The sequence below is a fragment of the Oreochromis niloticus genome, linkage group LG7, assembly GCF_001858045.2.
Source record: "Oreochromis niloticus isolate F11D_XX linkage group LG7, O_niloticus_UMD_NMBU, whole genome shotgun sequence".
Lineage (NCBI taxonomy): Eukaryota > Metazoa > Chordata > Actinopteri > Cichliformes > Cichlidae > Oreochromis > Oreochromis niloticus.
The window spans coordinates 52725460-52742287 of NC_031972.2; the positions used below are offsets into that span (position 1 = coordinate 52725460).

Genomic DNA, 16828 nt, shown 5'->3' on the forward strand with positions numbered 1-16828 from the left:
CATACTGCAAACAGTTTGTGGGAATGTATAGAAAGCTCAGATTTAAGACATACGAGGCATCCTGCGTGTGAATAGAAACATTTGTTTGAAGCAAAGCAGGACTATTTCTTACATAAAATGATACCATCACTTTTTTCTTGTACTTTTTTGAAAGTCTGTTCAAAAACTACTGCGATAATCAGTGTTTGGATACGTTTTGATCTCTTCCAGGATCAGAGTGCGTGGACCCTGAGGACCCCACTGTCATCGCTGAGACTGAGCTGCTCGGAGCAGCAGCATCCATTGAAGCTGCAGCCAAGAAACTAGAGCAGCTGAAACCCAGGGCCAAACCCAAGGTAAAAGTGCCCCTCTCAACCTTTTCCACCCACGCAAACCCACGCACAGGTTTTTGCCATTAATCAGCAGGGAGACAACGTGGGGTGTAGGCAGGAAAAGGTGACACCGACTTTGAAGTGGAGTCTTTTTTTTTTCCTTTTTCTTTCTATTAACCGAGCGCGAACATGGGATCATAAAAGGAGAAAATTATTCTGTTACACATGCCATGTTGACTCAGACAACTCGGTCCAGTGATCTAACTTGTACGACTTTCTTCAAAGGTAGTTTGAGACTTTATTTTGAGTTGCACTGCCAAGAGACGCAATTACACAGCTGGGTCTTCAAGCTTATTTTGGAAGGGAGTTCAAAAGTGCGATGAACTGTTGTGACCCTTTGTTAAAGAGAGGTTCTCGGCCTTATTGGACACATGTCCTTTTGTTTCTTTGCAGTGTTCATCATTTCTAAACGAAACAGGGAGGTTTTCTCAGCCTGTTGTTCATCTCCCCCCACACGCACACTGCGGTATTGCCTAAAAAACCAGAGCGACTTTAGCCCTTAACAAGCAGATAACTGTGCTTTTGTGAAGTCGAATTACTCGCGTTTTGTATGCAATACAGGATTGTGGTTTGAGGTGTGCTCTGCATGATTGTGTCTGTCTCTGGAGACTGGATAGTTAGATCTATGTGGTCTTGCTTTTTGTGCCTCTAGTGCTTTTCCCCTTTTTTATCAGTTCAAACCTCTGTCTGTGTGTGATTTCAAAATCTCTATATTTATAATGCATCAGCTTTTATGAAGACTGTATAATGCTCTGCTTTGTACTACAATTCCAGAGCTGCAGACTGCATTTATGATGACCTTTGTGTTTATGAAAGGGGATTAGTGGGTGAAAGGCGCTTCCTCTTTTTGATGTCACTGTCTCCCTCTAGTGATCTAAGAGGAAGCTTTAGTATTTAAAAGGAGAATACCTCTGTGTCCTGAACTAATCTGTCCTTGTGAGCAATTTATTTTTATTTATATATATACATTTGTAACTGTGCTGTCCTGTCATTTGTCCTCATGTAGCTTACAGGACAAAACTAAATCCCAGGTCTGAGAGACAGATTTTATGGGGATGTTAAGCAAGACGGTGAACTGTACGAGCTATTTTTTTTTAATATCACAAAGCGGGCCTTATGTCTCTTTAAAAAAAAATACATGGGGTTCAAACAGATGTTTAGGTTATTTGTTTAAAACTGCTTGAATTCTTCCTCGCCCCCCCCTCCCTTCCTTTCTGCTCCTTCATCCCTCCCATCCAAAAGGAGGGAGGGCTCTCCTGCCCCACAAGCATGCTTCCTTGCTCCCTACCCCTCAAGCCATTGTAGACCTGGAAGCCTTCTCTGCAGGGCTCTGTCTGATATGTTTGATATATTAGGTTGTTATTCAGTCCAACTATATATCAAACATATTCCTACAGTGTCCCGCCCTGTCTCCAGCCGCGTGTGCCTTATGTGTTTATCGAGGTCTGTGATCAACTGCATGCTGTTGACTGATGTTGCAGAGATGGCCATTTGTTAAATGTCCTTGAACTGATGCCCTTTGATCTTTACTCTGCTTTTTACTTTGGTGTAATGACTGGATTTATCATATCATATATCTGCTGCCACTTTGTGTAATGCTAAAACTTAAGTAGTACTGCTTATGTTCCATTATCAGGACAGAGATACTATTGAGGACAACGAGCCCGTGACTTCCATGTTTTTTCTTTAATTTTGAAGGTTTCAGAAAGCTGTCTGGGACATTAGTCTAGAAAGTAGTACAAGGCAGAGAGTTAAGTTTGCATACACTGTATTTTTAAGCCATTCTAATGCATTTATAAAGCTTTTTAACACTCTTGAATGTATGGTTTAAAAAATAATTTGTGAGCATAATTATTCCAAGTTGGCACAGTATTATGAGATTCTTGGTGCTGGGTTACACAACACATTAAGTTTAGTCATCTATAAAGATGTGTATAGAGAACAAATTAAATTTTCTAAGTTCAAAAAATGAAGCCGTTTCTCACAAACGTGTGCTATACCGTGGCTTTGAGCTTTAAAGTGTCAGCACTGAGGTTATAGCACCATTCATCTAATAACACAAAGGATTTATGAGCAGTATTTGCCAGAATATAAGTAAATTGTAATAGAAGAAAACACCACAATTATCAAAGCTTTGGCAGTCTCCCATTACGGGTGTGAATGTGCAAGAGTGTGAAGCAGGTTTTGATTGGACGGACTATGGAGGATGCGAGCTTGGCCAAGACACATTGTAACAAATAAAAGCTGAAATTGTTTTTAAATTAGGATTGTACTCTGTATTTTAATTAGTCCTCTAAATGCATATAAGTGACTTGGTCCCCCACCCACAGATGTGTCTTTGATGATGTCTTTGACTAATTAAATTCACTTTAAATGTAAGTTATGTGGTTTACCTTCCAGCAGGCAGATGAGACGCTGGATTTTGAGGAGCAGATCTTAGAAGCAGCAAAGTCCATTGCTGCAGCAACTAGCGCTCTTGTTAAATCTGCATCTGCAGCTCAGAGAGAACTGGTGGCACAGGGCAAGGTCAGTCTACACAATCTCCAACCCTTAGGCACTTGTAAAGTACTCTGTAGTAACACAGTGCAACATCTGAATTTCTCCCCCAAACTCTACCTCAGGTGGGATCCAATCAAGCCAATGCAGTCGACGACGGCCAGTGGTCACAGGGTCTCATATCAGCTGTAAGTCGCTGTGAATTATTCTAAAACCTTCTTTCTATAACACCAAATGAGACTTTAAATAAACCAAAATTATAACATGTATATTTCTTTAATGCTGTAGGCACGTATGGTAGCAGCAGCCACCAGTAATCTGTGTGAGGCAGCTAATGCTTCAGTGCAGGGCCACGCCAGTGAGGAGAAACTCATCTCTTCAGCCAAACAGGTTGCAGCCTCGACAGCTCAGCTGCTGGTGGCCTGCAAGGTGAAGGCAGACCAAGATTCAGAAGCCATGAGGAGACTACAGGTAGTACTTAAACACACTTTTTAATTTGTCCCTGGAAACATTTATTGCACGCGTACTAATTTTGGGGATGTCACTAAAAAGGTGGCTGGTAATGCTGTGAAGCGAGCATCGGACAATCTAGTCAAGGCGGCTCAGAAAGCAGCATTTGACAAGACAGAGGATGACAGCGTTGTGGTGAAGACCAAGTTTGTTGGAGGCATTGCTCAGGTAAGAATCCTGGAAAGAAAAAATGTTTGAGGGCTAGAAGAGAAATCACTACTTCTCTGTGATGTGCCCTTTTCTTGCCAATATGCCAAAATGCCACAGTTGTTTTTCTGAAATCGCTGAGAGCTGCTGTAGATGAGAAGCCCGTCAGTTTTGTTTCTCACTTGTTTACCAGGTTTGCAAAGCATCCACAGCTGAATATCTTTTGAAAGCCTTTAGTGTATTTCTCTTCCGGCAGAAACAAATAACAGTACTTTCTGTGGCCTTCTGTTTTGATGGTGGTACTTTCATCGTGACTGGTTTCCCATATTAGTGCTGCACCCCAGCTGGACTTCAGCCTGTCACCTTTTTCTTACCAGTAAAGTTTGACTTAACATTGTTAAATAATCATGATCACATGACTGTTAACCACTTTAGGCTGTGACTGACATAACATAACTTATAAGATTCAACTTGTTCAAAAACCAAATGGTATGTCAATGTGAATTAGTGATTTCTCTTTAAGATGTTCTATTGGAAATATGACCAGTACACACAAACGGAGAAAATAACTGTCATAAGATAAAACTTGCTCTTTTCTTTAATTTATTTTGGCTCTTTACTGCTGAGTACTGTGTTCAAAAGACATCAAAAAGGTTTAAGTTCACCGGTTGTTTTTTTAAAAATTCTGGTTTGTTCACATTCGTACAGGGTGAACATCCAGTCCTCAAGGGCCAGTGTCCTGAAAAACATGTGTCCCAGCTGCTACACACCTGGATAAAATTAGTAGGTCATTGGCAAGGCTTTATAGAACTTGACTGCATGCCGGTGGCAGTTCAGTCATTTGATTCATGTTACAGCAGCTCATGAATGAATTAACATGGTGCAACAAAAGTACTTTTACAAGTACATTTTTTCAGAAACTTACATTTATTTAAATGTACTTGAGTAATGTTAGAGGTTGCCATCTCACCATGCAGTCAGTTATTGCTAATGGCCTACTAATTTTATTCAGGTGTGTTGCAGCAGGGACACATTTAAAAGTTTCAGGACACCGGGCCTCGAGGACCGGAGTTCGACACCCCTGGTCTAAGTAGTTAACACGTTTTGAATCTTCACAAAAATGTCACTTGTATATTTTCAATTTTATGTATATATTTATAACGTAGTTACAGTCAGTTACCTGTTTTATGGTTCGCTGAGGTTTTATTAGATATTTAAATCTGACAAACTTAATTATCAATGAAGCTGTCTGACAGCTTCATTGATAATTAAGTACAATTAGCTCAGTTTGCCATAAAATTTCTAGCAAAATCTATTTCGTACTGTTTAAATGTATATTTCTATCTACATAATGAAAGTCTTGGTGTTCTGCCATGTTCTGTGCTCGGGACATGGCAGGAAGGGTTTATCGTGTCAGCCTAGCCACAGGCATAGTAGTGGTGAATCTTCTCTCAAATGTTCTCATTCTCCTCAGATCATTGCGGCTCAGGAGGAGATGCTGAGGAAGGAGCGAGAGCTGGAGGAAGCTCGGAAGAAGCTGGCTCAGATCAGACAGCAGCAGTACAAGTTCCTGCCCAGCGAACTGAGGGAGGACGAAGGCTGACGGACGCAGCGGATGGGGACGTGCGCTGCGCTGACGAGACCTTCTTGTCACGGGGAGATGCCAGTCCAGTATTGGCTGTTTCAACTCTCATAAAACCAAGGACAATATAGCACTTGAAGCAGGCCTGTTTGGTGATAAAACAAGTGCCTGTGCTCGGTGTATTTCTGTGCGTATGTGGCTGTGTGTGTGCGTGTATGTATTTGTCAGTGAATGGCATTGACATTCAGACTTTAATATGAAGAAAGCTGTTCCTATAAGCAAGTTGAGAAAGTTTAAGTCGTACGATAAACGTATCATTACTTTGTGGGTGTTACTGCATCATGAGCATTACTGACTGTTACAATCATGAATCAAAGAAATCTTGTATAATCCCTGAATGTTCTCAAAAGTGTTTGAGTTTTAGAACAAATAGAAAGGAACTGGTGATATTGATGTAACCGGGAAATTAAATCTAAGGGTCCACAGTTTGTATTCCAAGTATACAAAGTATTCATAGAAAGGCTGGAAGATTTCTCACGTCTCATTTCACCACTGGCTTGCATGCACCATAATGTCTAAACATATCAGCGAAGCTACTAACCAATAGAGTAGTATAGAGTGAAAAGGCACTTGTATTTTACTAAAAAAAAAAAAATGTGAACACGGGGTTTGCTGTTAAACTAGCAAATCTTGAAAAGAGAAAAATCAATGATTATGATTAAACTATGTTGTTCTGCTTGATGCCAAACGATGAGGGTCTCTAAATGATAAAATAACATGACCACTGGCCATCACTAGCTATAAAGATGTTTATTCTTGACCACTTTCTTATATAGGTATAATCTGTGGTATTCAGAGTATCTGGATGATATGTGACCAAATATGTCTTGCTGCTTGTACATTATGTCATTTAATGTAACCCATCCCCCTCCCACTCGCAGTTCTTCCCACACACACTTGTGTAAGGAATACTTGTTTACATTTTTTGTCATGTTTGTTCTCGCTCGTCTTTGTGTTTTTAATTCCTTCTCCATTTACACTGGCCAGATTCTGTTTGGGTGTCGCCAGTGCTTTTATTCTGCATACACGTAGTCACTGCCCCAGTCCTGCTAAAGTCATTTCACTTCAGATGGTCTGTCTATAGCAATACTTTACACTGAATATTTGAGAAAGATAATAAGGGTCTGCGCTGTTATTGTTTGGAAGAGTGTGCAATCATATTGAACTCTAGGCTCTTGAATGAAATGAGCATACACTGTGCTATAAAGTGGCTCATAACTTTATGCACTGAATTTAAAGCTCCCATTATACTGAATGGAGGACATTTGCTTAACAAACTAGACGAAATGGAATCACACTCTGAGAAAACTGATTTTCTTTTCCTTTATTAATGTATAATGTATTTTAAATTTTCAGCATTCAACTCCACCATCTGTCCACGTCAGTGTCTGGTCTGCATTTTTATTTTTTATTTTCTTTGTACTAGTGCCTTACTTGAGTCTGCCCTACGAGCAGCTGAAAACCAGGCTGGGTGGGAGCCTGAGCCTTGTCCTCTCTGGATCAAAGCATTATGCCAGTCTATTCCCTATTGGGGTCTTAATTTAAAAAACAGCCCTTTGCCATACAGTACAATGCCTTGGCTGGTGGCCTACCTGCTGACAGTGTTCTAATGCTGATATAAAAGGGCATCTGTGGATACATTAGGATTTAAAGACTAACGCTAGACTGCATTCAATGAGCATGTGGCAATTTGTGTATGAAGTTGAGAAATTGTTTAAATTCATTATGCCAAGTCCCTCTTAAATGTTTCATTGTCTAACCACTATAAGAATTAAGTTTCTATCAGTAAATGTAAGAATTACCCTGAAATATATTGTCTGACCGATTTGTCAAAGTATTAATGGAAAATAGGAAAAGTTATTAGCTCTGTTTATGAATATGTGTTGTGCTTTCTTTAACAGAATCTGTTCGTTTTCTGATTTGATGCTGTATGTATGATATTTATCTGGTCACAAAAGTATTTTTTGTATTCACCACAAATAAAGCTTTCAGACAACCGGTAACATTAAGATGATTGTTGCTTTTTTTTTCATGTGAAATAGTGTCCCCTGCAGCTCTACTACTACTCTGACCGCAGATAAGGAGACCAAAATCAGGCAAAAGTGCATCTACTCTTTAATATATATATATTACTTTTTGAAACCTCAAAATAAAAGATGTCCAGTTGAATAAATCATCCTGCATTCTTGCCAGAAGATGTCAGCATTTATCCTTCATAGCTGAATCAGGAGGTCAGAGGATGTTCAAGTGGAAGGACTGGCAAAGTTAGCCAGACCAAATATGGACATTGTGGATGCATTTTTTTTCTCCTTGCTTTACAGGCCAGACCTTGAAATATGCAACAATCCCCATTTAGATATTTTGGTCAATAATGAGAGCTCACAGTATTTTTATACTCTGGGTTACTGTTCCACAGCTACAGCCTTTACAGGCCTCATGTTTGAAGATTTAGTCAATCAGGAGAATGAACTTGACCTTTCTTTGCTTCTCAGGTGATACATTGCTTGTTTCGTACTGAAGCTGATCCTTCTGTGCTAGAAGAAAATGTGGGCATAGTGTGCAAAGTATGGTTAAAGGTGGCCAGCACAGCACACCGTCCTTCTAATGAACACCATATTTGGTAGTTTGAATGTTTTGGTCTCATGCGAGGCAAGGCCACAGTGAAGAGGGGAAACTGAAGCCACGTGTTTAAGAGTGAATACCCATCTACTACTCACCCTCTCCCCCCCATCTCCATTCAGTGCCTGAGACCAAAAAGATTTTTGTTTTGTTTTGTTTGTTTTTTGGTGAACTTTGGAAAAACTCAGCAAATTTATGAGTTAATAGAGAAACCGTTCAATTCCTTCCTGCTATTGACCTGCACTTAATAATTTTGCCATGAGCTAAGCTGCATTTATTGCTTTCTTCTGCAAAACACAAAAAAAGGGGTATTTTAACCCACACCCTTTTACCTTTTCAGTGTGTGGCTTTTTTAATCACTTGGCACGTCGCATATCAAACAAATGGAGCATATAGGAACGAAGGTGCAAGATATGTTTAGCTTAATTAGATGAAAGTGTTTAGAAAACAAAAATTAAAGGTTGAATTGAATTTGCTAAAGGAAACTTCAGAACCTGCTAATAGTTTTTGAGCATTTAAAAGCTTCGTGACACACTTAGTAATCCCTTGCACCGACAGTGTAAATCTCCGGCATCCTGAATGTTCTAAACTTGCTGTGTTGGAAAGTTTGTTTTGCTGTCACTGTGTCTTGTGCCATGCCTAATCCCTGCAGTCTGGCAGCCATTTAGTCCAGGCTTTGTTCCACGCTCAAGTTCCTAAAAGTGAAGCCAGGCTAACACATAGCTGGGCCAAATGACACTTGATCACCTCTACACTTTAATCATTTCAGAGCTAATCTAAGGTATGCTTAAGGCTGATACTGGTTTATATGTTTTCCAGTTTCGGTGGCAGGCATTTTAATGTAAGGTCAGAAGTAATGCAGGAATGGAATTAGGGCTTAACACTAAGAAAAGCCTATGTGAGCTTGGGAGTTGTCACACTGTAAAGCTGTGTAGGCACTTTTTGATAACGCTCCGTCAAATTTTAGTTTTCCATGTCCTGGTTTGGATTTCAGGGATTTCTTTAATAGTGTAAACAGCGGTGAATGCTTTACATATGAAGAAAAACATTCATAAGTCTCATGCTAAAAAAGCCTCACTGTGAACTCACTGTATTTTTTTATTATTATTTTGAATTCGGTTCAGGTAAGGCTAAACCAAACAGACTGAGAAAGTATAAAGGTCTGTGAATTCACAGAAAGTGAGACAGCCTTTGCCCTGAGCTATTTTTTCTTTTCACTTTTAGAGAAAGTGATGAAAGAGGAAGAGAGGTTTGGAAAAAATGCACATCAGGAAAGGCTTTGGGGTTTTTGGGCTGGGCCTTTTTGTCCACAGCGTGCTACTGAGGTTTTTCTCTTTTATGTTGTTGCCTTTGTGCACAGACAACATTTTAACCTGACAGTGTCCTTCTTGGGTCTCTCTCTGAACAAGCAGCCTGTGAACAAAAAGTTATTGCTAGCTATAATCTCTGGGAATACAAGATGTTTTTCTTTCCAAGTGCACTCATTCTTCCACCTTTTTTACGGTAACATGTTTTTTTTAATTTATAATCCTACTGAGACACATATTTCAGTGCAAAGAAGTCTAGAAGAAGGCCATAAAAATAGCTTATCAGTTCTTCAGCAGCCGTGTCAGGCTGAAAGTAATTTTCAAATTATTCAGGCTGATAAAACACTGGAAACCAGTATTGTTTATGGGTTGAATGGCTACTTGGCTTCAGTCCATTTTTTCCCAAAACTGTTACAAGGTCCAGACCCAAACAAGGTATGATAACATAAAAGAAGAACATATTTAACAAGCTGTTCCTTACAAAACTCTCCATGGAATTTGCTTTTCCTGTTATTTATACTATATCTTCACAATATTAGCATAGTTTTAATGTATTTTCCAAATCTCAAATTCAACCCTGCACCTGGGGAAAGGCACTTTTACAGTCAAACTGTTCCACTTTTATTAAGTTTTCTTCAGCTAAAATGATAAACCACTTCATGTCTCACAGATACTGCCAAGAGCTTCGTGTAAATATCCTTGTACTGTCTTGGTAATCACATTGTCTAACAGTTATAGAGAAGAATACAGTGAGGAATTACAGCATGGTTTTACCTAAATGAATGAGGTCATTGTTTCAGAGGACGCCTGTTGTTTAGGCATACTCACATACCACTGCTCTGAGAAGCAGAGCTCCCTAACATAAACCTGGGAGACAGCAGCCGATGGATCTTAAAGAGCATTTCACTCCACTCTGGAACACATGACTATTTTAGGTCATTAGCGGGGTTCTCCCAACATGTTGACTCCTCCACTTACAGTAACTAACAGTGTATAACCTTCAATTTAAAACTAAGCAGAGTCAGTATAGATGATCTGTTTCATAGCTTTGAGCTGGTTATTGTCTAATTGCTGTGATTTCACAAACTTAAAACAAAGGTTAAAGTAATAGTACAGGTATGTTCATACTAAAATAGAATACACCAATTTCCAAAAGATAAGAGCATAATGGGTGTATTTTTTAAAGGTAGGTAGGTTAGAAAACAGTCACACTCAGAATCTCAATCGGCCTGCTGAGTGACAAAATTCACTGTCTACCTCTCCCCTGACAGCACAGCAGCTCCTTCAGTCATCGCGTAAGGAAGGCACAGTATTTCTCAGTCAGCAATGACAGGAGGGCTATATTGGGACTGAGCTGAGACTTACAACTTGGGTGCTAAATTTGGAGAGCTTCACAAGTAACATCAGGAATATCTATTAAATGATATCCTCTGACTCCAAACACGTTCTTCCACAGTCAGGTTTTCCTCAGTGACTTACTTACACTTTGCTCGGTTTTGCTGAAAACAGTGTCGTGATAGAGAACTGAGGAGCAGCCCCTGTCTCAGACGGTGCTGCCGAATACAACTGATCTGCAGAGCCTCCTTGGATTTAAGCTGTCCAGAATGAAACGTAATACTCCGCCATCCAAATGCTTCTGTCTTAATAAGGAAACTTTGCTTAACACTCGTCAGATGACAGGCCGCATTTCTGTGGAGGAGAAAAAAAGAGTCATTGGCTCCTTTTCTTCGCTCAATCCTGTGGCCTCCCCACCCTGTGTTAAAGCTGAATAAACACTCTCTGCTCAGCGAGGTTTTCTCAGCGCTGACATCAAATTTCACACAATTTTGATGTGAGAACCTACATTTAATGTGTCATTCTATTTTTGACTTTTGTTTGCCAGCTTAGCAAAGGTTATTCTTATTACAAGCATAGAGGGGGGTTTTTTGGGGGGGGGGGCTTGGGGCTCCCCTGTTATGAACACAGAACATACATACATAATATATATGTACATACACATATGTACATATTAGAGATGGCACGATACCACTTTTTTTATGTCCGATACCAATACCGATATCATAAATTTGGATATCTGCCGATACCGATATGAATCCGATATAGTGTGTTTTTTAATCAATAAAACTGTTTTTTTAATATCTTGCTGCATTTTGTATAAGTTCATACTCAAGTTTAAATAAACAACAACACTAATAACACTCTGTTATACCTGTATGTAAAAAAATACACTGCGCCCAAAATATTTCATAGTTCAGCAAAACTGATCAATCTAATAAACTTAAACCTACTCCATCCTTCCTATTCTGGTATTTTAAAGAGTAAGCAACCTAACTAATAGGGTTGCAAACTCCCAGCAAAAAAAAATTGTGAACCACCCTCCACCTCATGATGCTTAATCGACGTAATCAACTTTAATTTGATGCAGGGTGAAAAAAAATGCACAGAAATAAATTATTTTTCAAGAATAATTAAATAGATTCAACATCTTTCTTCAACAGAACTGCAGACTGCACAGATGGTACCTTCCCAAAGGAAAAAGTAGTATAGCTTACTAGGGTATATTAGACTTAACAGTTACTATATACAGTAATGGACTTCTATACATTTTACATCAGATTAAAACTTTGGGTGTAAGATTCAGATAATTATTTATTAAAAGCTAGACATTTTAAATGAGAATAAGAAAGAAAAGTATGTCTTTGTGCCCCTTTTTCCCTATTAATGCCCTATCGGCCCCCCTGGCTAAACTTTGCTAGATCCGCCCCTGCACAGTTACCAGCCGTCAGCTAAAAGGATCCTGGTGTAGAAAGTAATATTAAATAAATTCTAACAACAGCTTATCAAGCTTAAACGTGCTGCTGTTGTTCAGCCGCTGGTTTCCTCTTTCTTGTGCAAACTGGGCGATAAACAAACAAGACAGATGGACTCCCGACAGAAAAGCCGATAAGCTGATCGTTAAGCAGTTTCGTGATTGAAGTAGCAGCAGGAGAGGGAGGGAGAGAGAAGAGGCAGTTGCTCCATATATCGGTTGTTAAACTTAACGCTGGAATGCTTTACAAACATTCAGAGATGAACTTACACACTTGCTTTACTTCTCTCTGGGATAACTTCCTCGGAGATGAAATGCTGGTTTGGTAGAGGCTACAAATACACACAGCCGCTCTATCACATGATGCATACTGCTGCAACGTGCTACGGTTATGAGCCGAGTTACGCCGTGTCGCAAGTTTTGTCAGGTGCTTTTTTTGATATTTAATGGATCGGATTACATTTTTTATTTCTCTCCGATATCCGATCCAGTAATTTAGGTCAGTATCGGACCGATACTGATACGTAATATCGGATTGGTCCATCTCTAGTACATATTACTCCAAAGTAATATGTACAATACTGTGCAAACGTCTTGAGCCAAACCTCATTTCTTCATACTTTGTTCTCAAGGAGCAACAAAAGTGGTTTCAAACAATAGTTCTCCAGGCTTTCTGAAGGTATTCCAAAGTTTTTCTTTGGACACTGACTGCTTGTCCTTATTCTTACCCAATGCATGTTTTGTTTTTTTGATTTATTTTGTTTTGTTTTGGGGGTTTTTTTTGGTTATTTTTGTTACCCCACTTATCACTGATCTATTCAAGCACATAGTATGAACCTAACTCAAGGGATGAACCAATGTGTGTCTGCACAACTTTTAAATTGTATCTCCAGGTTCTTTGTTACTAGCAGCCTGTCATAAAAACACAAGTGTTCTCATTTTCTTGGTCAAATCTACAGAAATACCAAACTCAGGAGAAAGGCACGATGGTGAGTGTTTACAGCCATCTGTAAAACACAGTAGATGCTCTGTCATAGTTTGGAGCTGCATTTCAGCCAGTGGCATTGGGGATCTTAAAAGAATTGTAGAATTATGAACACAGAAAAGTAACGTCAGATTTTAATCCACCATACAATACCATCTGGAAAGCATCTCATTAACATTTTTCAACCTGCAAACAATCCTAAATACACTGCCAGTGGAAAAGCAAACCATGGATAGAAACACAGTGGAATACTATCAGTCGTAGATTGGCCTCCCCAGACCCCAAACCTCAACATTATTGCAGCAGCGTGGGACCGTCTCAACAGATGGCAGCCAATTTCCAAAGAAGAGTCTAGGATGTCCTTCAAGTAGCCTGGAGAGCTACTCCTGAAGACTACTTAAAGAAATTACAGAAAAGCATAACTAAGAGAATCCTTGGTGTGCTGAATAAAGGTGGTGGTTAAACCAAATATTGACTATAAATCTTGCCTCATATGCCTTGTATATTGTCTTTCCATGTATGTTCATGCATGGAAAGACACGCTTCAGTAATTTGTTACAACTATTTCCAATTTTTCTGATTGAAACTTTTCGACAGTAACTTCTTTGATTTTGTGGGGTTTTGATGAAAACAGTTCTGAAGATGCACTTGAAGCAACAGTTGATGATTTTTTTTCCAGCATGAAAATAGCAAAGCCATTAAGAGCATGTAAAGGACATGTGCTAATGACACAAAGGTCAAAATGTGATTGATTAGGAAGCTAGGAATCATAAGGGAATAGCGTTTAGATACCTCAGCTAACTTGACTCTATTCCTATAAATATAGTGGTTTAGGCCAGCTTCTTAAGCCAACACACTGGGAAGCCACAAGCGCTCACAAATGTGCACTCTCATTGCAATTTATCTGGTTCCCCCAGGCCTGGAAAAAGGAAAGGGTTGCTTTTGCTGACTTCCAAAACCTGACTGGCTCACTAAAAGTAGTTTGTGCAGAAAAAAAAACAAAAAAGCAAAAACATGCTTTAGATGAGGGCCCCACACAAAAATGCCAGTGATCCCACATCTGTCCATTGGCTTAATTCTGCCTTTTATGAAGTGAATTTCAGTGTAAATAAACCATTAGGTTCACATACAAGCACAAGTATCAGTGCTTTGAGTACATTTTGCTGATAACATTTTCTGCATTTTTACTGAAGTACGATTTAATTCATCTAATTCACAAAGCAAGATTTTACATTCATGTCCTGGTGCTTTTATTTAATAAAGGGATCCTCCCACCACTAGTCTTTCCTGTTCTTTTGATGGGAGTGTCTTCAGGCAGCCTCAGCATAATGATCCTTTTATCGTCCTGTACATTGTTATCTCTGACATCCAAGGCCCCAGGGCAGGAACTAAGCAGACCACACCAAATGAGTGTCTATTTATTTTCATGTCTATCCGCTCAGCTGCTTTATGACTGACTTTGCACAACTGTTTTATCTAGATCCCTAGCTGTGTGGTGAGTCGTCGCTTTGCTGGGAAAACTGTCGTGGCATCTGATGAAACGTGGGGCCACAAGACAGGCTTTGGTATGAAAATGCAGGTGCTGCAGAGCTGTGGGTTCCTGTGGCATTCCTCGCTGCAGAGAGGCCACTGTGACCCAGGCACAGTGAACACAGTGCGTGTGTTCAAACAGCCAGCCAGAACCACACTGGAATGTCTCATCACCAGAGGTTCTCACACACACTTCACATTATGGCTCTTTCATTTAGTCAGCTTGGAGTCTGGAACTCATACGATAACATGATATGAACCATCGTCTCCTGTTTTGGATTTACAACATGCAAAGTCTTTTGCTTACTGACATGGCAGTCGTAAGTGAGGAAAATTACTCTCCCTCGAAAAGAATTCTCATGAGAGGATGCATTAAGAAAAGTTTGTATGAAGTGATTTAGAGTACATCAAGCAAAACCACAGAAATACAACAGAATCTCAGCATCCTCCTCCTCTGGCCATCATTTCATCTCTCTGTGCCATAGAGCTCTGGCAGGCAGGGAGAACAGTGGCTGAGCTAGAAGTGCATACCAAGACATTTTATAGCCCCAAGGAATGGAAAGAAATATCGAGTATGCTTTTGGACCTCACAAAAAGCCCCCGCAAGTTAGCCCTCTCCTCTGTCTACCTCGCTTACACCAGAGAGCCCATATATGGACACATATATGAAAGGTTTTTCCTTCGTGCGCAAACACGGAAACTTCTAGCCCTGTGACACGAAGGGCAAAAGATTGAAGGCAAATATTTGAATAGAGCTATCCTCGAGATATTAGGCAGCTGCGAACTCAGATGTACAATGCGACAATAATTGAGTGAGTACGTCAGCAAGCACAAAGCAATAGACGGGCATTTAAGTTAATGATAGAAAAACACAGAGGAAAGAGGTTTAGAAAGATGTTTTAACAGCTTCAAATCCACAAAGAGTAAATTTTTGGACTCCTTATCTGGAACTGGGAGAAGTCGAAGCTGCCTGTAAACAACAGTTCACTGCACTTCCGGCTTGACTCGCCCTTCTGTGTACAAATAAACACAAAGGGCAAAATATGTGATTTTGCTGGAGACATATTTGTAAAGCTGAATGTCTGACAAATCGATGTTTTGTTTTTTTTCCTTTCACTATTCGTGCCTTGACATTTCTTGGCTTTTGAGAATTTGATTTTACACTAGGATTGTGGCATGGCATCTCACATAAGTGTGAAATGAATCGTGACAGTTCCCCACAGATGCCAACCCCACCCGCTTCTAGTCTAAGCTGACTGAACAGCATCAGATATGGCTTACAATCTTCCCTCTCTGTGTGTCCCCCCTCTAAGAGGGGGAGAACACAAACAAACTGTCTGGGAGGCGCCCTGCCGAGGCCACAAATATTCCTCCATTATGACTTCTACCCACATTTGTATTTGCTCTACTGAACGTGTTAACTTTTGGAATTTTTCTCCATAGCTCAGCTTGTTTTTTCTCAATAACTTGTTGTGGCTTTCGTATTGTCACAGAGGCTTTCCTGCGACCTTGAAAAATGAGCTTTAAATCTCAGCTTTGACCGATTATGAATTTCAAAAATGCATTTAGAAATTCACTTCAGGACTCCCAGGGAGCATCATAGACATATGTGTTTTTTATAAAACTGAAAGGTTTCTGTCTTATTCGTGGACTGTAAGAGGATTTATTTTTCCACAGCCTGTGGGATGACAGATCCTTTCTTTTAACAGCCACTACTTGTGCTGTAGCAAAATCTTGGCACTGGAAGAAAGCTACCCATCTTCAGTGGAACACCTGCAGCTGAATTAGGTTGACCTTCATACCTAAGGAATTTGCCTTTGGTGAAAACTGTGAATTCTGATCGGCTCATACTGTACTCTCGGTGTTTGTCGTTTAAACAATAGGTTTGCTGGGATTAAAACAGAATAAGGAACGCGCCAGTGTGATTTACGCCTTTAATGACAGATTTATCACCACACAAAACGGTGTGAGTCAAAGTGTCACAGCCTTATTGCAACTATCCATCAAGTTAAATACTGTAGCTGTCTCTGTGCCATGGTTAGATGTCCACATGGTTAGATGTCCACCTGTGCTCAATAATAAACCAGTTCAAGTCTTACAACTACCAGTATATGTCAGTGGAATATTACTGTGGATAAACCCATCATCAGTAGGGCATGGGCTGGGCTTGGGTTACATCTTAAGTTGCACCCTCCCAGAATCCCATCTCAGTTTTTGCTATGCTAAATGCCCCTGCATGGAGCTATCTAATCACGGGGGTACCATCCCAAAGGGCCAAGAAGTTTTCTCTCTATATATATCTGGACGATGTCTGCAGAAACCTTAAGATGGTATTTGACGAGGGGTCTGCAGTCACTGTACTCCTCAGTGACTCACTCAGTGGCCGTGCAGTCAACATGGAGGGAGAACCGC

General features: G+C 40.0%; 1 protein-coding gene across 7 annotated transcripts in view; it reads left to right on the forward strand.

The window, feature by feature from the left end:
- The window catches only part of tln2b (talin 2b), an 85837-nt gene extending 78662 nt beyond the window's left edge, over positions 1–7175 (forward strand). For 6 of the 7 annotated variants that reach the window (XM_019361622.2, XM_013268590.3, XM_013268591.3 and 3 more), the window contains 6 exons: positions 211–335; positions 2772–2897; positions 2993–3055; positions 3156–3338; positions 3420–3545; positions 4999–7175. In XM_019361622.2, coding sequence (XP_019217167.1) covers positions 211–335; positions 2772–2897; positions 2993–3055; positions 3156–3338; positions 3420–3545; positions 4999–5127 — 752 coding nt within the window. In that variant the 3' untranslated portion in view covers positions 5128–7175. The remainder of the gene's footprint in view (positions 1–210; positions 336–2771; positions 2898–2992; positions 3056–3155; positions 3339–3419; positions 3546–4998) is intronic. The other variant, XM_019361623.2, reaches the window with a different exon arrangement.
- Positions 7176–16828: the final 9653 nt, after the last annotated feature.